This window comes from Pseudophryne corroboree, chromosome 4 (assembly GCF_028390025.1).
Source record: "Pseudophryne corroboree isolate aPseCor3 chromosome 4, aPseCor3.hap2, whole genome shotgun sequence".
NCBI classification, from domain to species: domain Eukaryota; kingdom Metazoa; phylum Chordata; class Amphibia; order Anura; family Myobatrachidae; genus Pseudophryne; species Pseudophryne corroboree.
This window is the reverse complement of record NC_086447.1, coordinates 494,465,572-494,493,433: the sequence shown is the minus strand read 5'-3', so window position 1 is coordinate 494,493,433 and position 27,862 is coordinate 494,465,572. Positions and strand designations below refer to the sequence as shown.

Here is a 27,862-nt window from a genome sequence, read left to right as displayed (position 1 = left end):
ACTGTCACTATCAGTTTCAGACGCTGCCGTTTGGATTGTCCACGGCACCCCGGGGTCTTTACCAAGGTAATGGCCGAATTGATGATTCTTCTTCGAAGAAAAGGCGTCTTAATTATCCCTTACTTGGACGATCTCCTGATAGGGGCATAGTCCAGGGAACAGTTGGAGGTCGGAGTAGCACTATCTCGGATACTGCTACAATCAGCACGGGTGGATTCTAAATATTCCAAAATCGCAGCTGATCCCGACGACACGTCTGCTGTGCCTAGGGATGATTCTGGACACAGTCCAGAAAAAGGTGTTTCTCCCGGAAGAGAAAGCCAGGGAGTTATCCGAGCAAGTCAGGAACCTCCTAAAAACAGTGCATCATTGCACAAGGGTCCTGGTAAAAATGGTGGCTTCCTACGAAGCAATTCCATTCGGCAGATTTCACGTAAGAACTTTTCAGTGGGATCTGCTGGACAAATGGTCCGGATCGCATCTTCAGATGCATCAGCGGATAACCCAATATCCAAGGACAAGGGTGTCTCTCCTGTGGTGGTTATAGAGTGCTCATCTTCTAGAGGGCCGCAGATTCGGCATTCAGGATTGGATGCTGGTAACCACGGAGCCCAGCCTGAGAGGCTGGGGAGCAGTCACACAAGGGAAAAATTTCCAGGGAGTGTGATCAAGTATGGAGACTTTTCTCCACATAAATATACTGGAGCTAAGGGTAAATTTATAATGCTCTAAGCTTAGCAAGACCTCTGCTTCAAGGTCAGCCGGTATTGATCCAGTGGGAAAAACATCACGGCAGTCGCCCACGTAAACAGACAGGGCGACACAAGAAGCAGGAGGGCAATGGCAGAAACTGCAAGGACTTTTCGCTGGGCGGAAAATCATGTGATAACACTGTCAGCAGTTTTTCATCCCGGGAATGGAAACTGGGAAGCAGACTTCCTCAGCACGACCTCCACCCGGGAGAGTGGAAACTTCATTGAGAAGTTTTTTCCACATGATTGTAAACCGTTGGGAAATACCAAAGGTGGACATGATGGCGTCCCGTCTGAACAAAAAACGGGACAGGTATTGCGCCAGGTCAAGAGACCCTCAGGCAATAGATGTGGACGTTCTGGTAACACCGTGGGTGTACCAGTCGGTGTATGTGTTCCCTCCTCTGCTTCTCATACCTAAGGTGCTGAGAATTATAAGACGTAGAGGAGTAAGAACTATACTCATGGCTCCGGATTGGCCAAGAAGGACTTGGTACCCGGAACTTCAAGAGATGCTTACAGAGGTCTTATGGCCTCTGCCGCTAAGAAGGGACTTGCTTCAGCAAGTACCATGTCTGTTCCAAGACTTACCGCAGCTGCGTTTGTCGGCATGGCGATGGAAAGCCGGATCCTAAGGGAAAAAAGGCATTCCGGAAGAGGTCATTCCTACCCTGGTCAAAGCCAGAAAGGAGGTGACCGCACAACATTATCACCACGTGTGGCGAAAATATGTTGCGTGGTGTGAGGCCAGGAAGGCCCCACAAAGAAATTTCAACTCGGTCGTTTCCTGCATTTCCTGCAAACAGGAGTGTCTATGGGCCTCAAATTGGGGTCCATTAAGGTTCAAATTCGGCCCTGTAAATTTTCTTCCAGAAAGAATTGGCTTCAGTTCCTGAAGTCCAGAAGTTTGTCAAGGGAGTATTGCATATACAAACCCCTTTTTTTGTGCCTCCAGTGGCACTGTGGGATCTCAACGTAGTTCTGGGATTCCTCAAATCACATTGGTTTAAAACCAGTCAAATATGTGGATTTGAAGCATCTCACATAAAAAGTGACCATGCTCTTGGCCCTGGCCTGGACCAGGCGAGTGTCAAATTGGTGGTTTTTTCTCAAAAAAGCCCATATCTGTTTGTCCATTCGGACAGGGCAGAGCTGCGGACTCGTCCCCAGTTCTCTCCCTAAGGTGGTGTCAGTGTTTCACCTGAACCAGCTTATTGTGGTGCCTTGCACCTACTAGGGACTTGGAGGACTCCAAGTTGCTAGAAGTTGTCAGGGCCCTGAAAATATGTTCCAGGACAGCTGGAGTCAGAAAATCTGACTCGCTGTTTATACTGTATGCACCCAACAAGTTGGGTGCGCCTGCTTCTAAGCAGTCGATTGCTCGTTGGATTTGTAACACAATTCAACTTGCACATTCTAAGGCTGGCCTGCCACAGTCTAAATCGGTTAAGGCCCATTCCACAAGGAAGGTGGGCTCATCTTGGGCGGCTGCCCGAGAGGTCTCGGCATTACAACTCTGCCGAGCAGCTACGTGGTCAGGGGAGAACACGTTTGTAAAATTCTACAAATTTGATATCCTGGCAAAAGAGGACCTGGAGTTCTCTCATTCGGTGCTGCAGAGTCATCCGCACTCTCCCGCCCGTTTGGGAGCTTTGGTATAATCCCCATGGTCCTTTCAGGAACCCCAGCATCCACTAGGACGATAGAGAAAATAAGAATTTACTTACCGATAATTCTATTTCTCGGAGTCCGTAGTGGATGCTGGGCGCCCATCCCAAGTGCGGATTATCTGCAATACTTGTATATAGTTACAAAAATCGGGTTATTATTGTTGTGAGCCATCTTTTCAGAGGCTCCGCTGTTATCATACTGTTAACTGGGTTTAGATCACAAGTTGTACGGTGTGATTGGTGTGGCTGGTATGAGTCTTACCCGGGATTCAAAATTCCTCCCTTATTGTGTACGCTCGTCCGGGCACAGTACCTAACTGGCTTGGAGGAGGGTCATAGGGGGAGGAGCCAGTGCACACCACCTGATCCTAAAGCTTTACTTTTTGTGCCCTGTCTCCTGCGGAGCCGCTATTCCCCATGGTCCTTTCAGGAACCCCAGCATCCACTACGGACTCCGAGAAATAGAATTATCGGTAAGTAAATTCTTATTTTTCCAGCCCATTGGCCTTTGTGTCAGAACACACACGCCAAGAACCTAAAGGATTTAATCACCAATTTGAGTGATTAAAGGACTGAGTAAAACAGGTGCTCCCCGTGGAGCACACATTGTGATTACCACCTTTTTCATGTTCAACAGTTTTTATCTGCACGGTTTCATTATATTGAGTGTCATATTTGATACATGTGAAAGTAAAACACACCTTTATATAAGTATCCATTTGCATCATTTCACGAGTACTCAAACTGTAGGGGATGAGCGCAGTCAGGTGAAAACCAGATATCCACATGCATGCGATGCTTTTGTATCTGTGCAGGGAAGGTGGGTAGGGCCTGACATGCGGGGTGGAATAGCCCCGTGCTGGGCGTCCCCCACATGTCAGAGTAAATGATCGTAGATGTGCTAAATTTAGCACATCTACGATCAACTATGAATTACCCCCACTAAGTGGTGTTTTGCTGTGTCTGTGATGAATATAAGACACAAATTTAAAAAGTCGTTATGCTATTTGGCTTGAAGCGGGTCACTCACGCCAGGTGACTCACACCACATGGTGTGCCCTCAATCAGCTAACCTCAATACATGTGTAGGTTTGGGTAATGGAAGTATTGCGCCACAGGTGTGTGAGCAATAGAACAAATAAAATTGATAAAAATGCAATAAATTCAGACACTCCTTAAGTAATACAAGGCGTCAGCTAACCCTTAAGTATTAGGCAGGGATAAACTGCCTAAATTTAGGATATGTGAAAGGGGGGATAAGGGTTTCAGCGACCAACAGTGTCTGATATAATAAGATATAAATATGAGGAGACTTAATGGATACGTATAAAATAATAGAACATTTATTTATACAATATAAAAAAATATAATTAATATCAGGGTGGGTTAAAAGCCAGAGAACTAATACAAAAATAAAAGGACAGCTAAAAAAACTAGATAATATCACATATAATAAAAGACAATAAATAATTAAATATCGGATAAAAGAGTGCTGCTTATCTTTCAAAGTGGAGAGTCAATTGAGGTACACCCAACGCGTTTCGTCACTCAGACTTCATCAAGGGGTATGGGACCACTGAACAGACACTCTTATTTATAGCACATGTAATTAGAAATGGATATTTGTGACATCACTTCCTGTGAGGACTGATATTACTGTTTGGTGTAAATTTTTTAACATAAGCATAAGTAAATGATAGTGAGCAGAGTAATAACCTCAGGGTACTAAGTAGTTTGTAAAAACGAGTTATATAATGTGATATATTTGTTAAAATAGTCCGGGGACGGGTCCGACGTCACTTCCGCCCCACTTCCTTTATCGGAATCTTCTTACTGCGCATGCGCGATTGCGCCACGCTTCCGGTCAGCGGATCAGTGTGTTGATGCACCTCTGCATCACTTCTGCTCTGGTCGTCGCGTCACTTCCTGTTTCGGGCGGTGTCGTCGTCTGTGGCACGTATAGGCTGAGGCGGGTTGTCAATCATCGTGGCGGCCATTTTGTAGACTTCTACAAAATGGCCGCCACGATGATTGAATTTACTTATGCTTATGTTAAAAAATTTACACCAAACAGTAATATCAGTCCTCACAGGAAGTGATGTCACAAATATCCATTTCTAATTACATGTGCTATAAATAAGAGTGTCTGTTCAGTGGTCCCATACCCCTTGATGAAGTCTGAGTGACGAAACGCGTTGGGTGTACCTCAATTGACTCTCCACTTTGAAAGATAAGCAGCACTCTTTTATCCGATATTTAATTATTTATTGTCTTTTATTATATGTGATATTATCTAGTTTTTTTAGCTGTCCTTTTATTTTTGTATTAGTTCTCCGGCTTTTAACCCACCCTGATATTAATTATATTTTATTATATTGTATAAATAAATGTTCTATTATTTTATACGTATCCATTAAGTCTCCTCATATTTATATCTTATTATATCAGACACTGTTGGTCGCTGAAACCCTTATCCCCCCTTTCACATGTGTAGGTTTGCAATGGCCCAGGGCTTTGGGTAATGGGGAGAGTGGATTTGTAATGGAATAACTCCCCATAATTGTGGCGTGTGAGAAATAGGTAAGATGGGATGTAGTCAGGTGACTGGCGATCGGGATCCCGGCCTCCAGGATGCCGGCAGGGGGCCCAGGGCTATTCCTACTCATGGGTGTCTATGACACCCATAGTGTGGGAATAGAACCTGTGGCGAGCACAGCAAACCACAGAGCCCGCAGCGTGGCAAGCATGGCTTCATTGTGCATGTCCCCCTGGTGGCCAGGATCCTGGCGTCGGTTTACTGACCGCCAGTCACCTAACCCCATACTGCTGGTTAGTATGCTTACGAGAATTATGTTTGTGCCCCATCTTATTTACAATGTTTTTAGAACCTTGTTTTTCCTGTATCTTTCCCAGAGTGAGTGAGCTGCTGCAAGGTGGAGCTGTAATGAATAAGTGCTACCAGCCTCATGAGGCCCATGTCCCATATCTTCTACAGCTTTTCATTGACTACAACTTGTATGGGATGAATCTGATCAATCTTTCTGCTGTCAAATTCAGAAGGGCGCGTAGAAAAGGTAACGCTTTATCTTTTTTTTATTTTGCTTTGCAATTATTTCTTAACAAATATTGACTGTCCTTTTAATAACTCTTAGCAGATCTAGTTCTGTATACTGCAACGTAATAAATAACGCTTGTATTACTACTAGATTATTATGATCTGCATAATGGCTGTAGATACGTACTACAGCAGATATTGACCTGAAAGTGTGGTTATTATTAACCAATGTCTGTCAGCAATAGTATGTTAAAGATGTGATCAAAAGGGGTTTCCTAGCCGTACTTTGAACCACTCAGGTCATTTCACATATACTGGCCTTCATTGTAGATTAGGTAATCCTTATAATGCACAGGCTCCTGTTGTCAGTTGTGATTTCACATAGCATTGCTTACAATACAGCTGAAACATTAGATCAGTGTTTTTCATCCACTGTGCCGTGGCACACTAGTGTGCCCTGAGCAGTCTCCAGGTGTGCCGCCATAGAAGCAGAGCCAGGCCGGTCAGTGTTTTGCCGTGCCTGAGGCCCTGGAACGATCAATACTGGTGGGTTTAGTGCAGAGGTTCTCAAACTCGGTCCTCAGGACCCCACACAGTGCATGTTTTGTAGGTAACCCAGTAGGTGCACAGGTGTATTAATTACTCACTGACACATTTTTAAAGGTCCACATGTGGAGCTCATTATTTCAATTGTGATTCTGTGGGGAGACCTGCAAAACATGCACTGTGTGGGCCCCCGAGGACCGAGTTTGAGAACCTGTGGTTTAGTGGATGCAGAGCCAGTTCTAATTTTGGGCCCGGGCAGTGCTGGGCTCTTCTGGCTTCCTGAGATGTGGCTCAGGCGTTACCTATGGAGAAGCTGCGACATGACATCCTAGGACACGCAGCTGCACCATACATCACCATTATATTTGAATGTGCCTTGGCAATATATAAATCTTGTTCAGTGTGCCGCGAGTTGTAAAAGGTGGAAAATCTCTGCATTAGATCATAGGTCTGCAAACTCGGTCCTCAGGACCTCACACAGTGCATGTTTTGCAGGTAACCCAGCAGGTGCACAGGTGTATTAATTGCTCACAGACACATTTTAAAAGGTCCACAGGTGGAGCTAATTATTTCACTTGTGATTCTGTGAGGAGACCTGTAAAACATGCACTGTGTGGGGTAATGAGGACCAAGTTTGCAGACCTATGCATTAGGTGTTTAAATTGTATTCTGTTTTCATCTTGCATAATGTACAAAAGATTGTGATGAAAATTATTACAAACTAATAATTACCATGTATTAATCGATAATGTGGGCGACCAGTAACTTGCGTTCTGTGTAGCTGCATGCATTGTAGAATAATAGTTGAATGGTTTTGGAATATTAGGAGAAAATGTAAAGGTTTATGCATTTATTTTAAGAGGTCCTCAAGGTACTGTACCTCAACAGTCCAGGATTTAGGTATATCCATGGCCCAGCTAATTAGGGGGGTTATTCAGAGTTGGTCGCAATTTTGCTCTCGCAGTAGGTGCACCGCCGCCATGTTTCCTATGGCAAAAACATACAGGCAACGTCATCGGCCGGTCCCGAAAACATGACATGCCTACGTTTCCGGATCTCCTGCTCCTCAGCACTGCATGGCCGCCCCTGGACACCCCTCATCTGTTAATCACTATGTGAGTGCATCCTTCCAGGATGCGATTGCATGGTATATGGTCGGGCATGTGCACTATAGCCGGTGCACGAGCGCAGACCCTATGAATGTGGCCGCTGCATGTGAACGCAACGACTGCATCCATCTCTGAATAAGGCCCCAAGTCACCTGTGGCCAAGTATGGATAAACTAAAAACCTGGACTGTTGGGGTGCCTTGAGGATTGTGTTTAATAAACCTCTAGTTTACTCATTTGGGTCAAAAATGCAGACTTGTATTCACAAAAAAACCCTTTAACAATGTATATGTTCTGAGATGCATGGACCATAAGATGTGTGCGACTTAATAGCAAGTTAAGTGTCTATGAATGCGTAACCCACGATACGCTAGAAGCAAATCAGCATGCCTTGACACACCAGTCATTAATTAAAGACTGTGTTCCCTGGGTGTTGGGCCTAGTAAAATGTTTTAAGATAGAGTTCATCGATTTGTGCATGTAGTCTTCTGGTGCAAGCATGCTCTGGCAGCCAACTGCGTGAGAATGCGGGAGGTTGTCGAACTACAAGTGCTAGTGTGACCTGGCATCTAAGGCCAGCACAGACCTACAGATGGAGCCACGCTAATCGTGGTTCCCCATGTGCCTGGGCGTGCCCGCCTAGGTGCGCCTATCGCATCGTCTGGCCCGCACCTGCGTCCCATTCACTATAATGGGAGCATCTCTGTGCACTCCCGTAGCGGTGCTAGGAGTGTGTTATAGTGTTTAATACAGTGTGATTTAAAAACAAAAAATCACAAAGAATTAGCATGGCATATTTAAACAAACCATGGGGCACATGTATTAACCTGGAGAAGGGATAAAGAAGTTATAAAGCAGTGATAAGTGCAAGGTGATAACGCAGCAGACAATCAGCTCCTAACTGTAAATTTACATATTGGAGCTGATTGGTTGGTGCGTTATCACCTTGGTCTTATCACGCATTGGGGCAGATGTATTAAGCCTGGAGAAGTGATAAAGCAGTGATAAGTGGAAAGTGTTAATGGACCAGCCAATCAGCTCCTAACTGTCATTTTTCAAACCTGAAATGATTGGCTGGTGCGTTATCACCTTCCACTTATCATTACTTTATCATTTCTCCAGGCTTAATACATCTCCCACTTTATCACTTCCCCAGGCTTAATACATCTGCCCCCATGTGCTTTGTCAGTTATTACCTATCAGAGCAGCTTTCTCACAACCTCAGCCCATCCCACAACTGCTGCAGCCAGCCCAGGCTATGAGTGTCTGTGCTGATATCACCTTTATAGCTTTTATTTTACATGCCAAAGGATGGCTACACAGCTCTCCGCCAGCCATGAGAGAGGTTCCTTCCAGGCATTGATAGGTGGTCTGTACTCGAGACTGATTCACGTCCATTTATGCACGCACTCACTGTATATAGCCTACAGGTACCATTTCCTTACCTCCAATGCCCCGCCTCTCTAATTGGAAGCAGATGTAAGAGTAAGACGCATTCATACTCCATATGTCTGTTCACCTTTTTGCATACACATGTGCAGTACAGAAATTAGTATTCTGCACTTAATGCAGTAGATGTAGGTTCCACTCTGCATAAACCACATAGGGGTGGTTATGTTAGTGATATCTCCTGTAACGACAAGTCTCCTGTAGAATAATTCATTTTGCTTCTACTTTAATACACATAGCAATATTTTTATACAGTCAGTGACCTTTAGATTTACTATGCACCAATGAAAGGCTACAGTATATTGCTGTAGTAATATGAATATTTGTCTCCTTAGCATTCAGTAAAAGGCTACATGGCTGATCTCGTGTGTGAACACAAGCAAGTCATGATCCCTTAATAAGAGGTCACATTGCAGTTGCTCCACCTCCAGACTGCTGCCCGTCAGTTAGTGCATCTGCAACTGATTTGGTCAAACAGTACTGAGTCATGCTAAGCTTGTGCTGAATTCTTGTTACCATGGAGCTGTTTGTAGAACCTACTGTCTAAGTATTCTCTGAAGGCCAAAGATCCAGAAACATTTTTCCCATAACATGCTTCCACCGCTAAGAATTTGTTGGCACACAGAATGAGTATAGTAAGACTAGGTCACACAGACTATAGCTTGTCAAAATGACAGGCACTATTATATCTAAAGAAAAATCCTGCTTAGCATTGTACAAATTCTTTCTTCTAGATGCAGGTACCAATCTCTTTCAAGCTGAAATCATGTACTGTGCATGAGAAGATGTGTCCGCCTGCCACACTGAGGCTCAGATTTATCAAGCCTCAGAGAATGATAAATTGCACAGTGATAAAGTACCAACCAACCAGCTCCTAACTGTCTTTTTTTAAGAGTTGGTACTTTATCACGTGCAGTTTATCACTCCAAGTTTTGATAAATCTGGGCCTATATCTATCAGCAGCACCTTTCGTCTGTGGGAACGAAGGGTCTGCATATAAACATGGAGTTTCCCGACTCTCTGGAGATTCCCCCGAAAAAGTGGGGATATTCCCGACTCCCTGAGTCTAGAAATTTGCCTGAGGTCCGGCTGAGTGTGCGCAGCACCCTTTCCTCCTTCACCCACCATGGAGGAAACACTGGGGAGAATGTGGAGATGTGCTACAAATAAATGGCTGCTACTGTCCAGCACATAACTGTATCCAAGGATATGTGATGAATTCCAGGTGATCTGTACCCAAGAAAGTGGCTAATTTGCTTGGTATGTGTGCTCCATTACAGGTGATATGTGAAGCCTTCTCTATGTTTTGTTAAAAGACAGAAAAATGAAAAATACCATGTAGACTTTTAAACCTAGGCTGGTAGTGTAGAAATTGGTGGGACAAAAAGTATGAGGTACCCCAGATTTTCACTAATCAGCACGAGGATTTACCAGCCATTGATAGTGGCACTATAGCAGGGGGTGCATGTGTGACGTGCCAGTCAGCCCTAGATCACTTAGCATGGCAATATTTCTTAAAGAAAATAAATTAGATTATTCGTTACTGGCACATTGCATGTCCCAGATAGCCCTGTCATGCCTGAATTAAATGGCTGCCAGGGCATATTGGCACTTGGAGAACCACATGTGCCAGCATGCCCTGGCAGATCGGGTCTGCTGGTACCTGTAGTGCACGGAATAAGTTGCCACTGACTGCCGGTCACTGCTATATGAATACAAAAGAAAAGCTGTGGTTTTGAGCATCTTCCTGCTGTCGATCCACAGCCTTGCCCATCTATTTCAAAATGCCACATAACCCGTAAAGTAAAGTTTTGGCCTTAAACTCCAAATTTGTACGTATTAGCAGTAATACATCTTTTAAGAGCGAAAATGATCTTCATATACTCTTGATTCCCTGAGAATGAGTTCACTTACTATATTCTTGCCAGGTTGTGTTTGATTTGCCAGCAGTTGGGATGCTGGCGGTCAGAATACTGGCCGCGGTATCCGAAGATCGTAATCCCGACAGGGGAAGGTAAGTATACTTACCTTTCCCCACTCTAACCCTAACCCTCCCTCCCCTCAGCCTAAACTTACACCCCCACACACACACACAGAGCCTAACCCTGGCCCCTGGCAGTGGTGCCCAAACCTACCACCTCCCCGCAGCCTAAACCTAAACTTCATCCCCCGCAGCCTAACCTTAACCCTCCCGGGGGGGGGGGGTTGTTCCTTACCATAACCACCCCGCACCGCAGCCTAACCATAACCCTCCCATCACAGCCTAAACCTAACCCCCCCCACACACACACACACACACTTTTGCGGCTTTCCTGTCTTGAGTCCCGTTGCTTATCGTTCGGCATCCCAGCTGTCGGGGCTCCGGTGCCGGGATGGTGAACCTATTCGGGATGTCTGTGTTGGCATCATGAAAACTGTCTGGATTCCCGCGTCTGTATTTTGACAGACTGTATTCCGACAACCGGGATCCTGACCGTATTCCATTCTGGGCCCCTGCCTTGCTTTCTCTTCTCTGTACCATATTAATTATCTCTCATGGGCATCTTCCAGGGCCCACTTCTAAATAGTTGAACTTGGTAAATTTATGTTTGCATAACAGTATTGCCAATGTCTATTTTTCCTAAGAAACTATTGATATCTTGTGTTGTACTGAAAACCAATGTAAGATTAATTCTACTTCGCTCTACTCCATTATATTGTAAGCAAGTTTTTCCTCTGTCTCATCCATTTGGTTGCAATGTAGCAGATATGAAGGAGCACAATTGTTGGCCCGACCATGGGGGTCATTCCAATTTGATCGCTAGCTGCCGTTGTTCGCAGCTCAGCAATCAGGCAAAAAAATTGGCATTTCTGCGCATGCACAGCAATGCACACACGTGATGTACTGGTACAAAGGCTTTTGTGGTTTTGCACAGGTTCTAGCAACCTTTTAATTTGCACTGGTGGCCGCAAGAAGATTGACAGGAAAGGGGCATTTCAGGGTGTCAACTGACCGTTTTCAGGGAGTGCTTAAAAAAAATGCAGGCGTGCCAGGGAAAGCGCAGGCGTGGCTAGGCGAACGCCGGGCGGGTGTGTGATGTCAAAAGCCAACCATCCAAAGTTAGAATCAACGCACACGAAAGGTAAGTACAGGGCTGGTCTTGTTTTGCACAAAATGTTTTTTCAGGCGCTCTGCTGCACAGGGGTTCGCATTTCTGCAAAGCGAAAATACACTCCCCAGTGCGTGGCGACAATGCGTTTGCACGGCTGCTAAAAGTAGCTAGCGAGCGAACAACTCGGAATGACCCCCTATGTGTGAGTTTGTTCTTTGGACTTAAAAATTGTTCATGGAAATGAATTGGTTGTTAGGCTTGCCATAATATCCCTTTAATCCTGGACACTTATGATTTACACAGGTTCTGTGACTTATTAAAACCAGGTGAAATGCAGGCTTGAATTAACCAGAACCTATGTAAATTATAGGTGTCTCTTATTAAAGGGATATTATGGCAAGCCTACTAATCGTTACTGCTGTGTTATCCTTTAGTGCTACACAGTTTCTGTCTTATTCAGCAGACTCTCTAAAGGTGGGTACACACTAATAGATATATCTGCAGATCAATTGATCTGCAGATATATCTATGGACGGATCGAGCAGTGTGTTCAGCATACACACTGCTCGATCCGTCGGGGACTGACGTCATGAACTGGGCGGGCGTGTACACACGCCCGCCCAGTTCAGCTGTCAATCACCACCGGTCGCCGCAGCATGTGTACGGGCGGTCGGCCGACCGCCCCGTACACACACAGCGACGCGCCGATATATCGGTAGATATATTGGCCGTCGGCTGTGCTGTGCGGCCGACGCGATACGTCTGTGAACGACGGAGTTCACAGACGTATCGGCCGTACACACTGGCCGACGGTCCCGCGATATATCGGCCGTTCAAAAGAACGGCCGATATATCGACCAGTGTGTACGGGCCTTAAGCTGCTAAATGAGACAGCCTAGTTCAGTCTTGGCGTGTGAGCAGTTCAGATGTCTGAGGCCTTTATATTATCAGTATCTGTGTTCCCTTCTAAGGGTTTTTATGACTTGTGGTACATTGTAAGGATATAATAATTTTCATTTACAGGAAACACCCCATATGTACTAGAACCTGGGAAACTAAATGGTACTATTAAAGGAAATGGATCAATCAGGGCCATAACTAAGGGTGTACAAGCAGTGCGTCACCCTGAGCGCAGAACCCTGGGGGCTATACTGTCGCTGCCCCACGTCACCTGTATTTGGCTTCCAAGGTGCCCAGAACGGCACCATTGCAGCCTATAGCGTTGCTACAGAGTAACGGATTCTCCGACATGCACCCTACAGCCTGTACAGTTGCCCAGAGTGTCATGACATCACGTGTATGGGGGTGGAGGGGTCTTGCGGGTCAGCACAGGATGCATAATCGTCCTGCTCTGGCACTAGGAACAGTTGAAGACCTCCTTTGACCCCCCTCATCGCATTTTGGATGTCTTCTGTGCCTTGTGTTTTATTGTACAATTTCCTTAAATTAGAAAATGTTAAAATATAATTGACATTTTAAAAACATACAACACAGACTGTAAGGTAATACTGGTTCTTTGAATTTCCTAGATGGGTGATAAATACATTTTAATATTTCTTTGTTTAGGAGATGGATCACAAGGCATGAGAGTAGAGAAAGATCCCATCGGAGGAAGCTCCTTTACCGCTACGTTCATGCAGTGGGAGGAAGAGGATATTCCAAGGTTGGAAAATATGAACATTATACATTCTTTATGTTACAATTAACATTTATACACTGTTTAAAAAAACTTTTTTTTGCACCAAACAAAGTTTGCTTGTAAGTGAGCTGATGATGTTAATGCCATCTGTTCATTTTGTTCAAATCTAAGTTCTATTGCTCTATATTCCTATACGTAAAATGCTATACACACCAACTTACTGTATGGTGCAATGGGACACCCAATTTAACTAGTGCGATATAGCTTTTTGTAATAAAGACTCTTACTTTATGCCGTTTTGAAGTCAGAGCTCTGTCGTCTAAATACATTTCAGTTGTGTGCATATATTTGAAATTGAAATAAAGACATTAGGAAAAGATTTATTGTGCTGACAAGCTTACAAAAGACGTGCTGTTAGTTTATGTGATTTAATGGCCAGCATTGGTGATTTCTTTCTTCCCCGAAAGGTCACAGATAATGTTACAGCAGTGGTCAGCTGCACCCACGCTATTTTGTCATTGCAAATTCACTCACTCTTCTGGGACGAAAATAAAACAGGAATGTCATGTGACCGTGACTTATCTAGGTTCATTCAGCTGCCCTGGCGGAAGAATTTATTTTATTCTCTCCAAGTGTGAAAGCTGGTTGAGATTTTTGTTTAAGAGCATCTGGTATAGGATAATGACAGTTGGATCATACTTCCAGGCATTAATGAACATTATTACCATGATATCTTTGAATGGATTAGGGAATGTAGGAAAATGTATTTATGATTTATTAGCAGTTTCTTATATAGCGCAGCAAATTCCGTTGCGCTTTACAATAGGAAACAGAAGTGATAAAGCAGTCATAGCGGGGTATTCAATTACCGGCGGTCAATGACCGTGGGTAATTGTATCACCGGTGGCTTTCCTACTAACTCTGATGCCGGCACTTATCTTACTGTACATTATGCTTCAGGACAATCGGGCTGCCGGAGCCGCTATAACACATGGGATCAGGGACTTATCCCCGATCCCATGTGTTTTCGCGCGATCACAAGTTCACTTTCGGTCGATGAAAACGGCTTGTAATAGGATACCGGTCATTAATCATGATATCTTACTGTTTTCATCGGGCAAAAACCGTTTGGCTCTGATTGGATTCCCCCCATAGAGATAGGAAAGCCCTGCTTGCAAACTTACAATCTATAGGGAAATAGGCATTGATACACAAGGGTTGGTGCTATTCACTGCATAATGGTCCCACCGATTGAAAGGTTTTTGGTTGGCTGTATGCTATGGTCACACAGCAATGTTGGCCTGTGGTCAGGAGCATGAAAAAGTGAGGATGGAGAAAACATATGTGGATATGTGTGGACTGTGCGGTGGGGATGTAATTGGAAAGGAAAGTTTATGAAGGTAATATGCCGATGTATTGCTTTCATATAGACTGAGTAATACTTTCTGCTTTATTAACCTGCATCCTTTTCAATGAAATACTCGACTAGATCAATAGTACAGTGTGGCTGTGTTACCTAAACCATGCAGACAACAGAAACCAGGGGATTGATTGTACTCCATAGTGAGCACTGTATTGTTCAGTTACAAATGACACCAGCAGGCACCTATCTTTTGCAGTTCTTTATTTCTGGAGGGAGTAGTGCCGCAGAGTACCTGTGAGTTGGAAGTGGATGCTGTAGCTGCTGATATTTTAAACCGTCAAGAAATTGAAGGTATGTTTTTCCATTTACCTTTATCAATTATTAAAGCCTATGATTTCTAATCTAATGCTTCATTTGGAAATACATTAGTATTCAGCTTTGAATTTGGGAAGTGAATTATAGGGAAGAACAGTCTATGAAGAGTGGTTTTCTGGAGAAAGCAGCCATATATGGTAACAACCAATTGGATTCAAATGCATCTCCCTTTCATAATGCGGCAATGAAGCCACGAGCCACACTAATAAATGACTGAACTTGGACATGCAATTTTCGATTTTCAGGCTTAAGATTACTCATGTGGGCAACTGTGCTTGTTTATGGAACACTTTTCTCCAAACGTTAGAAGCGGGCAGTTTTGTTTGAACAATTTGTAATAACTTTACTATAAATGATTTAATGCATAATGAATGGCGGAGATTAAACATAAGCATAAACCATTGGAATCCATGGATAAGAAGTTGTAAATCAAATGAATTCAAGGGACTATGTACAGTATTTCCATAACAGCTGTATATAAAACCTACACAGAATACAGTATCCGTCGATAGATCTACACTAAAAAGGTCAATTGGTCGTCCACTAATGGCAGATATGCATTAGGTCGACATGGCAATAGTCGACACAAGTTTTTTTGTTTTTTTCACATTCATATTTTACCATCCACATGGACTACGATTGGAAATAGTAACCTTGCCCAAAGTATGGCGAGCGAATGTGTTACACTAATTGGGCGTGTTTCTGTCAGAAAAGTGACAAACTCCCCCCCCCAAAAAAAATAATAATAATTGTCTGCCTTTTTTGTGTTGACTATTTCCACGTTGATCTTTTGACCCTATCAACCTTTTCTACGGTCTACCTTCTCTATGTCGACCTTTTGACCATGTCGCCCTAATGCATGTCTACATTTTGTGGTAGACCTATTGACTGTTGACCTTTTCAGATTTGAATAATTCACACCCACAGAATACATAGTGACATACCTCCCAACTTTCGGCTTTAGGAAGGCGGGACTCTTGCGCGGCGTAGCCGACCGCCGATCCGAAAAGGGGGCGTGGCCTAGTCCGTGGGGGGCGTGGCCTCGCCAAACGGGGCATTTTCCTGCCTTTTGGGGGCATGCCCAGCACTCCCCGAGCAGCTGGGCAGCCCCCGCTCCCCTCCTAGCACTGAATGCATGCAGTGCTTGTGCGCACAGCATGTTTTCAGTGATCACCGGCTGCTCTGCAGTGCAGAGCAGCGGGTGATCAAAGGCTCTCCCAACTGCCCCCCTGCCCACGGGACACTGCTGCCCGCGGGTGGGACAGCAGGACAGGGTCCGAATAGCGGGACTGTCCCGCTGAAAGCGGGACAGTTGGGAGGTATGTAGTGATGGTCCTGCATTTTAGCCCCTTAAATACTGTTAACTACTCCTTTACCTCTTTTGCATTGCTTAAGCTACAGTAGAAGAGCTGGCTGCTGATAAATTACAGTTTCCAGGCACAGTGTTATGACACGTGTGTTGGTGTTATGCCAGCTTCATTTAATGTCAAACCTTAGAGTTCAGATTAGTGGGGAAAAATCTGTGCACTGAAGAGTGGCTCTGTTTAGCCAGGTTTTAGTTCAGTAAGGGAAGGAGAAAACACTGGAGGACATACTGAAGTCACCAGGAGTATGTCATCTCTGGCATTGAGACCAGAGTTTGTCCAGCCTTGCTGTTTATATGGAATGGAAAAATGAACGCTGGAAATCCAGGCTTGCATTTCTTCAGGTGCAGCCACCGGTTATTTCTTGCATTTTGTCTTATGGCACAGAAGTGTATTTAGAGGAAAGGCTTGTGTGCTGGGAAACAATGAAGTCTGACAGAAATGTATAGTATCCAGTGGAACAGTATCCGAACTTTAGGTCGACCCTCATTAGGTCTACCACTATTGGTCGACATGGTTATTAGGTCGACACATGAAAAGGTCGACATGTGTTTTTCACAATTTTCAAACTCTTTCATAATTTACGATACACGTGGACTACGATTGGGAATAGTAACCAAACAAAGCGAGCCATGCGAGGGGACAAGGTGCACTAATTGGGGTTCCCGGTCACTTTACAAAGAAACGACACAACCCCCCCCTCATGTCGACCTTTTTGCATGTTGACCCAATGACTGTGTCGACCTAGTCACTGTTGACCAATAGTGGTCAACCTAATGACTGTTGACCTACAGTAGTTTCTGTCGACCCAACGATCCGTACCCCAGTGGAACAGGCATGGTTACACAGACATTAGCCACTTGGCTGACATGACATTAAAAATCTTCTATAGTTTTACATTAAAAAAATGCCAGTAAAGGGTTTTTGTTCCCCTTTTATAACAACCAAATATTTTCCTGCAGACAATAATATGGTGTTTAGATGAATGTCCTAAGCTTCTTTAGCAATGTATTGTTCCTACAACATAAATACACTTGTGACCAATAATATGTATCTCCCCCCACACGTGTTTCAGAAGCTTTTCTGAATGGCTGTATAAAAAACATGGTACTCAGAATCAGATAGGACCCCAATAAACGTTTTCATGTACTGTGTATGTATGTATGTATGTATATGTACAATGTAAATTAAGTGTTTTCGTGTCTTATGGTTAGCTGTTGTAGGTTCTTTATAAATCTCCTCCTATAACCAAGGGGTCTACTTACTAAGCCTTAGAGAGTGATAAGGTTGAGAAAGATACCAACCAATCAGCTTCTGTCATTTTTCTTGCTCACGCATGTAACATGGCGCTTATTGGCTGGTGCTTTATGTCCGGGCTTAGTAAATAGACCACCAAGTACTTTATTCCATTAAACAATGTCAGTCAAATATTAAGGAGCATTTCAGTTAATGCCATAACTCCTACTCTTAGTAAATCTGTATCTGATTGCGCTGGGCATTCTTGCAGCAGGATGTAAATCTACAGTCTGAGCAATTCACCTGTAAACTGGAACTGTATGTTATCTGGCTACAACAACTGCCCAGGAGCCATTTGTTTTGAATCCTGGACACAGAGTCAGTAACTTAAGGCCAGTACACATGGGGGAGATGTGTGCTTGAGCGATCTAGCACAGACCGATCAGCACACCTGCTCAGCACACATCGTGATGTATACTGAGCAAGGGTTGCCTAGATTTTAAGCACGGATCTCTCCGTGTGTACCCCCCTTTAACATGTGATGTGAACGCCTTGTTTCTGAGCATTGTTATAGAAACCTGGAAAACTCTTTGCAATGTTACTTTTATTTATTTTTCTCTACAAAGGGGTGACCCAATCTCTGTCTTCCCTACACCTCATTCCTACGAGATTATTTGTAATAATAATCTAATTCTTGCTTGCATACAAGTGATTTTACAGTGCTGGGGTACAAAGGTGATCAGGGTAAAGCTAGGTACACACTTGTCCAATCCCTGGGAGATCCGACTCCCAACCGATAGTTTTGCTCGACCGACCCGCACATCCGATCATGGTTGCCTGTTTGGTATTCTGGTTTTTGAACCTGCTTAAAAACTAGGAGACCCGACCAAGCGACCGATATTATAGTGTGTAGGCTGCGGAGTCTGGTGCTTGCGACTGATCTCCAGTCCCGTCAGCCCAGCACACTTTAAGCGTGGTGGCGGTATGAGACCCGGACGTGGCAGTGATGGTGGGAATCAGCATAGGGAGACACGGCGGTGGGCATTATGGTGGGAGGCAGCGCGGGCATAGCGGCGGAGCCAGTACTCTTTACCAAATTCGGAAGCGGCCACGGCTTTTCTTTTTAAAAATTGAGCTACATTGCCATTTTTAAAATTCAAGATGGCCGCAGTGAGTGGCCTGCCCCCTTATACCAGCTCCTGAAGAATGAAGATGCCAGGCAAATCCTGGTGGTGTGGCGGCATACGCGTACCCGGGGGGGGGGGGGGGGTCTGAGTGCCTAGATGTATCGCAGCTGACCGATTTTTAAAATGTATTATTATTTGTTTATTTAATAAAGTACGTCCTCTGGAGCTCAGCCTCCCTGCGCTGCTGCAGCAGCTGCCTCCGCTCTGTTACATGCCACTGACTGAGAGGCTGGCTGTTGCATGCAGGGAGAGCAGCTCCTTTCACGCTGTTTGCGTGTGGTGCGGCTTGAGAGGTGAGAAGCGCATGGTAGCGGCGCTGTATTCTTCACTCCGCCCACTGCTCTGAACTGATCAGTTTGAATATGGTGGGGGCAGGTGGTGGCCGGTATTCAACAATAAATTATACTCGTTGACCAGTACTTCTGTGAAGGGGAAGGTGGGGGGAAGAGAGCGAGGAGGAATCGCCATTTTCTGCCCCCCTGTGGGGGGGGGGGGGGGTAGAGAAATAGCCACTGTCTGCCTCCCTGTAGGGTAGGGGGAGGAGGAATCTCCATTGTCTGCCTCCCTGTAAGGAAGGGAGGGTTGGGGAAGAAGGAATCGCCGGTGTCTGCCTCCCTGTAAGGAGGGGTTTGATGGTACCTGTGCTGTTCAATAATAAATTATACTCGTTGACCAGCACTTCTGTGATGGGGAAGGTGGGGGGAAGAGAGAGAGGAGGAATCGCCATTTTTTGCCTCCCTGTAGGGGGGGTGGGGTGGGGGAGAAATTGCCATTGCCTGCCTCCCTGTAAGGGGGGGGGGGTTGATGGTACCTGTGCTGTCAGTCTATGAAGGAGAGGGGCTCCCCAATGCCAGCCACCAGTTAGCATTTTTTTTTTTTAAATAACAGACGACTCTCCTCATTTTAATTTCCCATGTATGCTGCACCAATCCCAAAACCCCACCGGCACCCAGATGCATATGTTAAATATTAGAATACTACCGGCATGCGTGTGGGCTCCTCTCCTCACTCCATCCTGCAGACATGCACCCGGTCAAACCCCCCCGGACCGCTGCCTACCGATGGGTGACTCTGCCGCCTAGTCTCTGCTCCCCTTTCCTGCTGGACTGCTGTCTGTACGTGGGTGACTCAGCCCGGACCCCATCCGAGCTGTGGCACATCCCTGAGCGTCTGGTAGGAGAATTGACTTGCCCTCCACACAGAGACCTTCAGGTAACAGCTGGGCACTCTCGCAGCTCTGAGTGCCCAATCTTTCTGCTGCTGAATATACCCATCTCTCTCTCAATGTCTCTCTCGCTTTATCTACATGTCTCTTTCTCTCCCTCTCACCATGTCTCTCTCTCTCTCTCTGCCATGTCTCTCTCTCTCTGCCATGTCTCTGTCTCTCTCGCCATGTCCTCTCTCGCAATGTCTGTCTCACTCTCTCACCATGTCTCTCCCTTCCTCCCTCCATCCCTTCCCATGTCTCTTGCTTTCTCTTTCTCCCTTCCCATGTCTCTCTCTCTCTCTCTCTCTCTCTCTCTCTCTCTTCCTCCCTTTCCATGTGTGTCTCTATCACCATGTTTCTCTCCCACCATATTTCTCTGTCTCCCTCCCAATGTCACTCTCTTTCTCTTCCTCCCTTCCAATGTGTGTATCTCTCTCTCTCTCTCTCTCTCTCTCTCTCCCCTGCTCTGGCTCTTTGTGCTCTCTCTCTCGCTGTGCTCATCAGTAGTATATACTTGCTCTAGTGCCCTCCATGCAGTAATGACCCCCAAAACATTCAGAAATATGGCGGCACTAACCTCAATAAATAAATGATGGGGGTTTAGTATGAAGGTGGGGTACCTTGGCGAGCGGTATGCAGGCTTCCGTGCATTGGCCAATTCACTAACTAAACCCCCATCATTTATTTATTGATGTTGTGAGGACAAGTGAGCTTGCTATGGTGAGTGCTGAATTCTCTCTTTGTGTATATATATATATATATATATATATATATCTCATTTGGAAACCCCCCTCTTAAAATCCTGCGTTTGCCCCGGCCATGCAAAAGAGCATAAAGGCCATCGCCCCCAGGTGGTTTTTATTTTAATATTTCTTTTGCAGGGGGCCTATAGGTACAAGCGGGCCCTTAATGCCCCGTCTGCTGGTACTTGTGGTTCTCCAAGTATCAGCATGCGAGCTAGGCCTGCTGGCACCTGTAGTACTCTTGTAAAATACACTATTACTCTGTTTTCACTAATCAACTCAGCAAGCCCCGGGCTTCAGCCCTGGCCTTGGGTGCCCTGGAGACGGGGTAACCCTTTATTGGTAATAAAAGGGTCCCCACATCCCAAGGAATCCTCAGCTGGGCTGACTAGTTGGGGGGGGGGGGGGGGGGGATGAATGCTTCGGCCATGGTACCCAGTCTAGTGTGTCCTCTAGCTTTATCCCCTGCTAGTAGATCCTGGTGCTAGTTCTGAGGATATGGTGGACCCCTACTTGTTTTGTTCCCTGTATTTTTGGAACCAGGGCCAGCTCGAATAGTCTGGTACTGGTTCATTAACTATGGTAGACCCCTACACGTTTTGTTCCCCATATTGTTTGGGCACTTTTTCTTTTTGTTTGGAAGGAACATTAAAATCCTTCACAATTATAATTAAATTCCTCATAAATAAATCCCCTTTCTGCCCCAGCCGAATTCATTTTTTCAGCAGAGACAGATTGGTCTGCTGAAAAATTGGACAAGTGTGTAGCAAGGATTGGATGTAGAATCTGTGAACAGGTCTGCAGTCTGATCTGCCGAGGAGTGGATTTGTACCTACTGTATACAATTTCCCAGCATAGTTTGTGGTAAAAAAAAACCTTTAAAAATGAAACCGTGTTCCTGATACTGTAAACATTGTATGAGCTTGCATTTAGTACACACATTTTGTACCTCTATGCCCAAACTAACATTTTCCTTGGATGAATGAATCCAAGCATGTATCCTTGGATGAATTACTTTAAAATAACTATTGGAAGGATCATGTAAAAGTTAATAATAATGATTGCACATACCAATAGTAAGCACTCTGGGACTTTGCATCGGCTGGATACACTGCACTGGGGGTGGTGAGAGTCTGGCATGCTTTTGCAGTTGGGTCTCCCTTGTCAAGATCTGATTTCTCCTTTGGGGCTTAACGTGTTGAAAGAGGACCCAGAATAGGGACCTTACCTACTGTAGAAGTCTGAGTTCATATATTGAAAAAACAATTGAAACCCAGTGAGATTTGCATCCGTTTGGTTTGTTAGATTATTTCCCCATAGCAAGTAACAAGTATTATTATTTTTTTCCTTGGGTAACAAATGGCTTTTATGGAAACAGAAGTCTTTGCTTTTGTTTGTAACTACAGCTCAGATAGGAAAGAATCCTGGTCTGCAAGCAATATGGGAAGATGAGAAACTGCGTCGTAAAGAAAAGAATCAATCTTCTCAGATCAGTCCACCAGATTCACAAGGTAAATAGAACTTTCTAAGAGATCTTTCAAAGTCTAAACACAATGTCGTTTTTAATGGATTTCTGTTTCATTAGGCTTAATTGTATTAAAGTTGTGAATTGCTCTTACAGTATATATTTACTATGTTCTAGCCTTGACACCACTAGCAGGAGATGTGAGGGCTGTTTGGTCTTCTGAACTTATTGTACAGTTATCTCAGCAGCTATTAAGGCATAAGCCCTGTGTAATTATTCAGAGACTCGGGCGTAGCTAGACAGATGCAAACTGGCCACTTATTAGATTTGCAGTTCTTGTATTGAAACAACCAGTAGTTCTTTCTTGATTCATTGAATGATTAACAAAGTGCTAGCATCTAACTAAAAGAAACTAGGGCCTCCTTTTAGAGTTGTCTGTGATATTGCGGCTGATCCCGTAACAGTACAGCTGAGAATTGCGGTTATATATTTGTGTTTTGGATTGTACGTTTTTAAAGATGTGTGCACATTTGTTATTGTTGACCCAGTACAGAGTGGCGCTGGGTGGTGGTGGTGGGGTAGCGGGTGTTCTTTACCTGGGCCTGTTGGAGGGGTCTGGGTCCTGCTCTCCCCCCATTTTCCTGTTGTAGACAGCATCGGCACTTGGAGAGAGAGGAGTGATTGCTGTGCTGGGGAGAAAGGCAGCTGCAGAGGTAGTCACTCCTCTGTCTTTCCCTAGCTGCGTGATATGCGGGTGGAGGGTAATCGATCACACCTACCCAGTGCCATCAGCTCCCTTGTGTGGCGTGTGCGTACGAATATGTTATCATATTTACTAAGGAGGTGGGCTGGCCATAACTCCCTGCTTTGGCCATGCCCCCATCCCAGTGCCCCTGCCAGCACATGGCACCATGCTTATGGAACATGCTAAAATGCCCCTCCTAAAAGGTGTATCTTAAGAATATGTGTGAGTTAGTCGGGCTCATTTCTAAGTAATTTGCATGACTTGCATCACCATGCGCAAGTGGCTGCACCTAAGATATGCCAAATATACAAATGGATGCTTTGTGATTCACAAGTTTTCTGCTACGTTGTAGTTTTATCTTTTAATACTTTCATTTTTCTAAATGTGTTTATATAAGTCTAGGCATCTAGTTAGAAACCTTGTTTGTGTTGAACAATTTTGACATGCCTTTTTGTCTAAAGAACGTGGATTTATGGCTGTGACAGAAAGTGAAAAAATCTTTCAAAAGAGACTGAAAGAGATCCTGAAACAAAATGACTTCTCTGTGTAAGTATGATCCATCATGAGTGTAAGACAAGAGAAGTATGGTTTCAGCCAGTGAAGACATCGTTCCAAGAACTTTGTCCAGTTTGGTTCCCATTTTAAACAGAAACCTGCAGAAAGAGCACTGATCATTATTTGTCCATCATATTTACGGTCTACAGGTTAGACTTCATCACCTTGCCATATTTACACTCCACATCTTTAGTGTCTGTTTGAACCTGGCAACATATGGTATCAGACTTTTAAAATCATTTTTATTTAAAGATTAAACCCAAAGGGTGATATTCAATTGTTTGTCGCTCCCGATCTGCCTTCTAAAGTGATGGGAGAACTGTGGGACAATATTCAAATGTCCCTTTATATTGCTCTTGTCACACCCAGAGAGGTCAGGTTCAGACGCGTAAAGCAGCTAAAGCGGAGCAAACTATTCGGAGTGATGTGAAAAGTCCAGTTTCAGCGCTCAAACGTGTCACTTTTCACTTATTTAAGCTCGCCACCCCTGGGTGGGGGATGGGGGTGGGTGTACAAGCTGAAATGCAGTCTATCATGCTCAAATGGAGCAGCAATTGAATAGCCGTCGGGCGCCATCTACTGGCTGTCGGCGAGAAAACAATTGAATCTTGCCCAAAGTACCTAGATCATATTGTGTAAGCAGCATATTTTTCCATGCATAACTTACAATGAAGCAAAAGCTGATTATGTGAGTGAAAACAGTACTCACCTCTGATGTACTTAACTTAGATCCAGTTAAATTGTTTGTGGAGTAAAAATTGAGGCACAGAGACGTTATAAATGTAAGCCGTATTAATTGTGATGACCTGTGTCTAAATTAGTGTTTTACTTTCAGATTGAATAAAAGTATAATTATTTTTTTCTATTAGTGATGGTATTTTTAGGTAATAACATCTAGTTCTCAGTTAAAATTATTTATTTTTCTTGTTTATTTTTTACCAGTAATACTATGTTCTTGATATCCTTTTATATTCTGTCATTTGTTCTCAATCAGGACCCAGTCACACTCTATGGACTGCAGCAACATGTCTGATGAGTTTTCTGCAGAGCTGACGTTACATTCACAGCTAAGCTCACAGGAGGACATTCACTGTACACCAGCCAATTTAGTGGAGGTGCACAGAGACCAGCAGAAAAGTAAGTACACACATATCACATTCTACATGTTTTGTGGTGTCTTCTGTCATATCAGCACTCATGTGGTGACCTGTGAGCTTTATACATTTAGTCCTGGAACCGTGTTCAGCCACACCAGCAAGCTTACTGGAATGTAGGACAGTATAACAAAAGTACAATGGTGTGTGTGTGTGTGTGTGTATATGTATATGTATATATATATATATATATATATATATATATATATATATATATATATATATATATATAAAAGAAAGTGAGAAAAGGGCGCCTTCTAGTGTCTTAGATATATAGTGTATACCCAGTATTGATTAATGGACACTACTTATCTGATACAGTCTTTCTTCAGTCATATGACCAATATGGGTATGATATAGAAAAAATAAAACAAATATAACATAGTGCGTACAGTTTTCATACCATTGTTATTCATAAAATTGGTTTTATATATATATATATGTATAAAAACCTTCTAAGGCAGAGGTTCCCAAACTGTGTGCCGTGTCTCCCTGGGGTGCCTCAGGACACTTGCAGGGGTGCCCTGGGTTGGTGGTCCTGGACCAATTCAAATTATTCATGGTCAATATAATAGGCAAAATCAGTGCTGGTGGCTGCCAGTCATAAAATATGTGGCCGAACAGAAGCAAATCTTGTCCCTCACCACACAACTGACCCTAAGGATGACATATAAACGCAATCTACTGAATGTAATATTTCTTTCTAAATTTCTCAATAAGAAATTTTTGGCCTAGGGGTGCCGTGAAAAAAATTCAGATTATTCTAGGGCGCCGTGATTAAAAAAAGTTTGGAAACCACTGTTCTAAGGACAAACGTGTCCCAAAGTTTGTAATCCACAGCTAGGGATGTTTAAAGATTTTTCACAATTTTAATACAACAAATAAATACAAATGGTAAAAATGCGAACGTACAAGCTAAAAGAAAATTTAAGTTTATCTGTCCACATGAAAGATCGGATACATCCTGTCTCCAGTATTTTTCAAACAATGGTAAAAATGCAAACGTACAAGATAAATAATTTTCAAAAGCTTACCTGTCCATATAGAGGTTCAGGTACAGCAGACCCAACGCGTTTCGTCAGCGATTTGACTTCATCGTGGGGATAGGGTCAGTACAACAGAAGAGCTATATTTATACCAACAAACATAACTGGAATCCAGCACATGGCTGGGCCATTGGTGACATCACTTCCTGTGTAAAACACTTAGTGTAGTTAAAAACACCCAATGATAAATTAAATAAGCTTTGAGAACTCATGTATTGATGATAATATACCTCTATCAAAAAATTATAAACAAAAACAAGTTATTTCAACAAAAAAGAGTAGATCGCTGGCTGAAAAGCCGCAGTGGAACGCATGGTGGAACGCACCGTCGTTTCCGGGTGTAGAATAGGAAACAGCGGTGGGGCGCAAAGCCAACGTCATTTCCGGGATCATGTGGTGCGCTACACCAGCCAATCCGCCGGTGCACTGTGGACCGCACCACCATCTTAGCGGTGAAGGGCAACACAGAGCGCAACATCATTTCCAGGATCATGTGGTGCGTTACACCAGCCAATCCGCCAGTGGAGCGCACCGTGAGCCGCACCGCCATCTTAGGAGAGGAGCATTTCAAGTTTTTATACAGCCAATCTGCTGGTGGAGCGCACTTTGCAACATCAGAAAATGTATTACTAATATACAGCTAGAACTTATAAAGGTTCATATCCTACATAAAGTGTATAGAAGTATGAACGTAACATACACATATAAGATAATTGACCATGAAAATTGATAAATTATATAGCATCATCCCATAATGGAACGCACTATGTAACGCACCGCAATATATAGTGGAGTTTTTTCAGCATAATTAAAGACTATGTAGAATAATTAAAATACTCATATAGCTCATATATAAATTCATAAACCTGAATGAGAAAACCAAATAATGGATAATAGTGTACACCAAGTTCAATAATTAGTAATTCCAGGGTTTTGAAAAATTTATGGTAGTTTTTCCAAGTCCTTTGGTTTATTCAGTGGCCTTTCTCCCACAAATCTTCAAATGTCCCAAAGTATAAATGGAAAATATCTTTCTTTTTCCAAATGACAAAAATTAAAAAAAAATTGTAAACAGTTAGGAATAAAATGTATCATAGGAATAGTCTCCTTTTTATGGGTTCCCTTATTCCAATGTGTGGTATATAGGTGAAAAGTGCTACATGCGAACATACAGATTTTATTAATATACAGGTTGAGTATCCCTTATCCAAAATGCTTGGGACCAGAGGTATTTTGGATATGGGATTTTTCCGTATTTTGGAATAATTGCATACCATAATGAGATATCATGGTGATGGGACCTAAGTCTAAGCACAGAATGCATTTATGTTTCATATACACCTTATACACACAGCCTGAAGGTAATTTTAGCCAATATTTTTTATAACTTTGTGCATTAAACAAAGTGTGTCTACATTCACACAATTCATTTATGTTTCATATACACCTTATACACACAGCCTGAAGGTCATTTAATACAATATTTTTAATAACTTTGTGTATTAAACAAAGTTTGTGTACATTGAGCCATCAAAAAACAAAGGTTTCACTATCTCACACTCACTCGAAAAATTCCGTATTTCGGAATATTCCGTATTTCGGAATATTTGGATATGGGATACTCAACCTGTAGTAGCCATTATATCTATATGTAAAGGTCCGTGAAAAGTGAAACATAATAATATTCAATAATGGATGATATTAAGATTAATAAAAGGTAATAAAATATAGTGCAGAAGTGCAAGAGTGTAATTATTGTTGAAGATCATAAAAACAAAGAAAAATCTTTATAAAAATGGGGCAATTTCAAAAGTCTCATTGAATCCAAGGTGCGACATAGTTTGGAGCTCAAAAATCCAGAACATCTCTCTTTTGGATAGTTTGTTCAATATGTCACCCCCCCCCCCCCCCCCCCTCTTTCTCATGGTTTTACTAATTCAGTTGCTTTGAAGGTCAATTCTTCGAGGTTAGAATTGAGGTTTTCTTTAAAGTGTTTAGAAACTGCATGGTTTTTGACTTTATTCATCACGTTACGAATGTGTTCCTGTATTCGAATTTAAGGATTCATTTAGTTTTGCCCACATATTTTAGGCCACAGGAACATTCCAAAA

At 43.5% G+C, this 27,862-nt stretch overlaps 1 protein-coding gene across 2 annotated transcripts in view; it reads left to right on the top strand.

Moving 5' to 3' along the window:
- REV3L (REV3 like, DNA directed polymerase zeta catalytic subunit) overlaps nt 1–27,862 on the top strand; it is a 372,405-nt gene that overhangs the window by 157,906 nt on the left and 186,637 nt on the right. For both annotated transcript variants that reach the window (XM_063917144.1, XM_063917145.1), the window contains exons 4-9: nt 5,336–5,496; nt 13,239–13,335; nt 14,931–15,025; nt 22,193–22,297; nt 23,458–23,542; nt 24,546–24,688. In XM_063917144.1, coding sequence (XP_063773214.1) covers nt 5,336–5,496; nt 13,239–13,335; nt 14,931–15,025; nt 22,193–22,297; nt 23,458–23,542; nt 24,546–24,688 — 686 coding nt within the window. The remainder of the gene's footprint in view (nt 1–5,335; nt 5,497–13,238; nt 13,336–14,930; nt 15,026–22,192; nt 22,298–23,457; nt 23,543–24,545; nt 24,689–27,862) is intronic.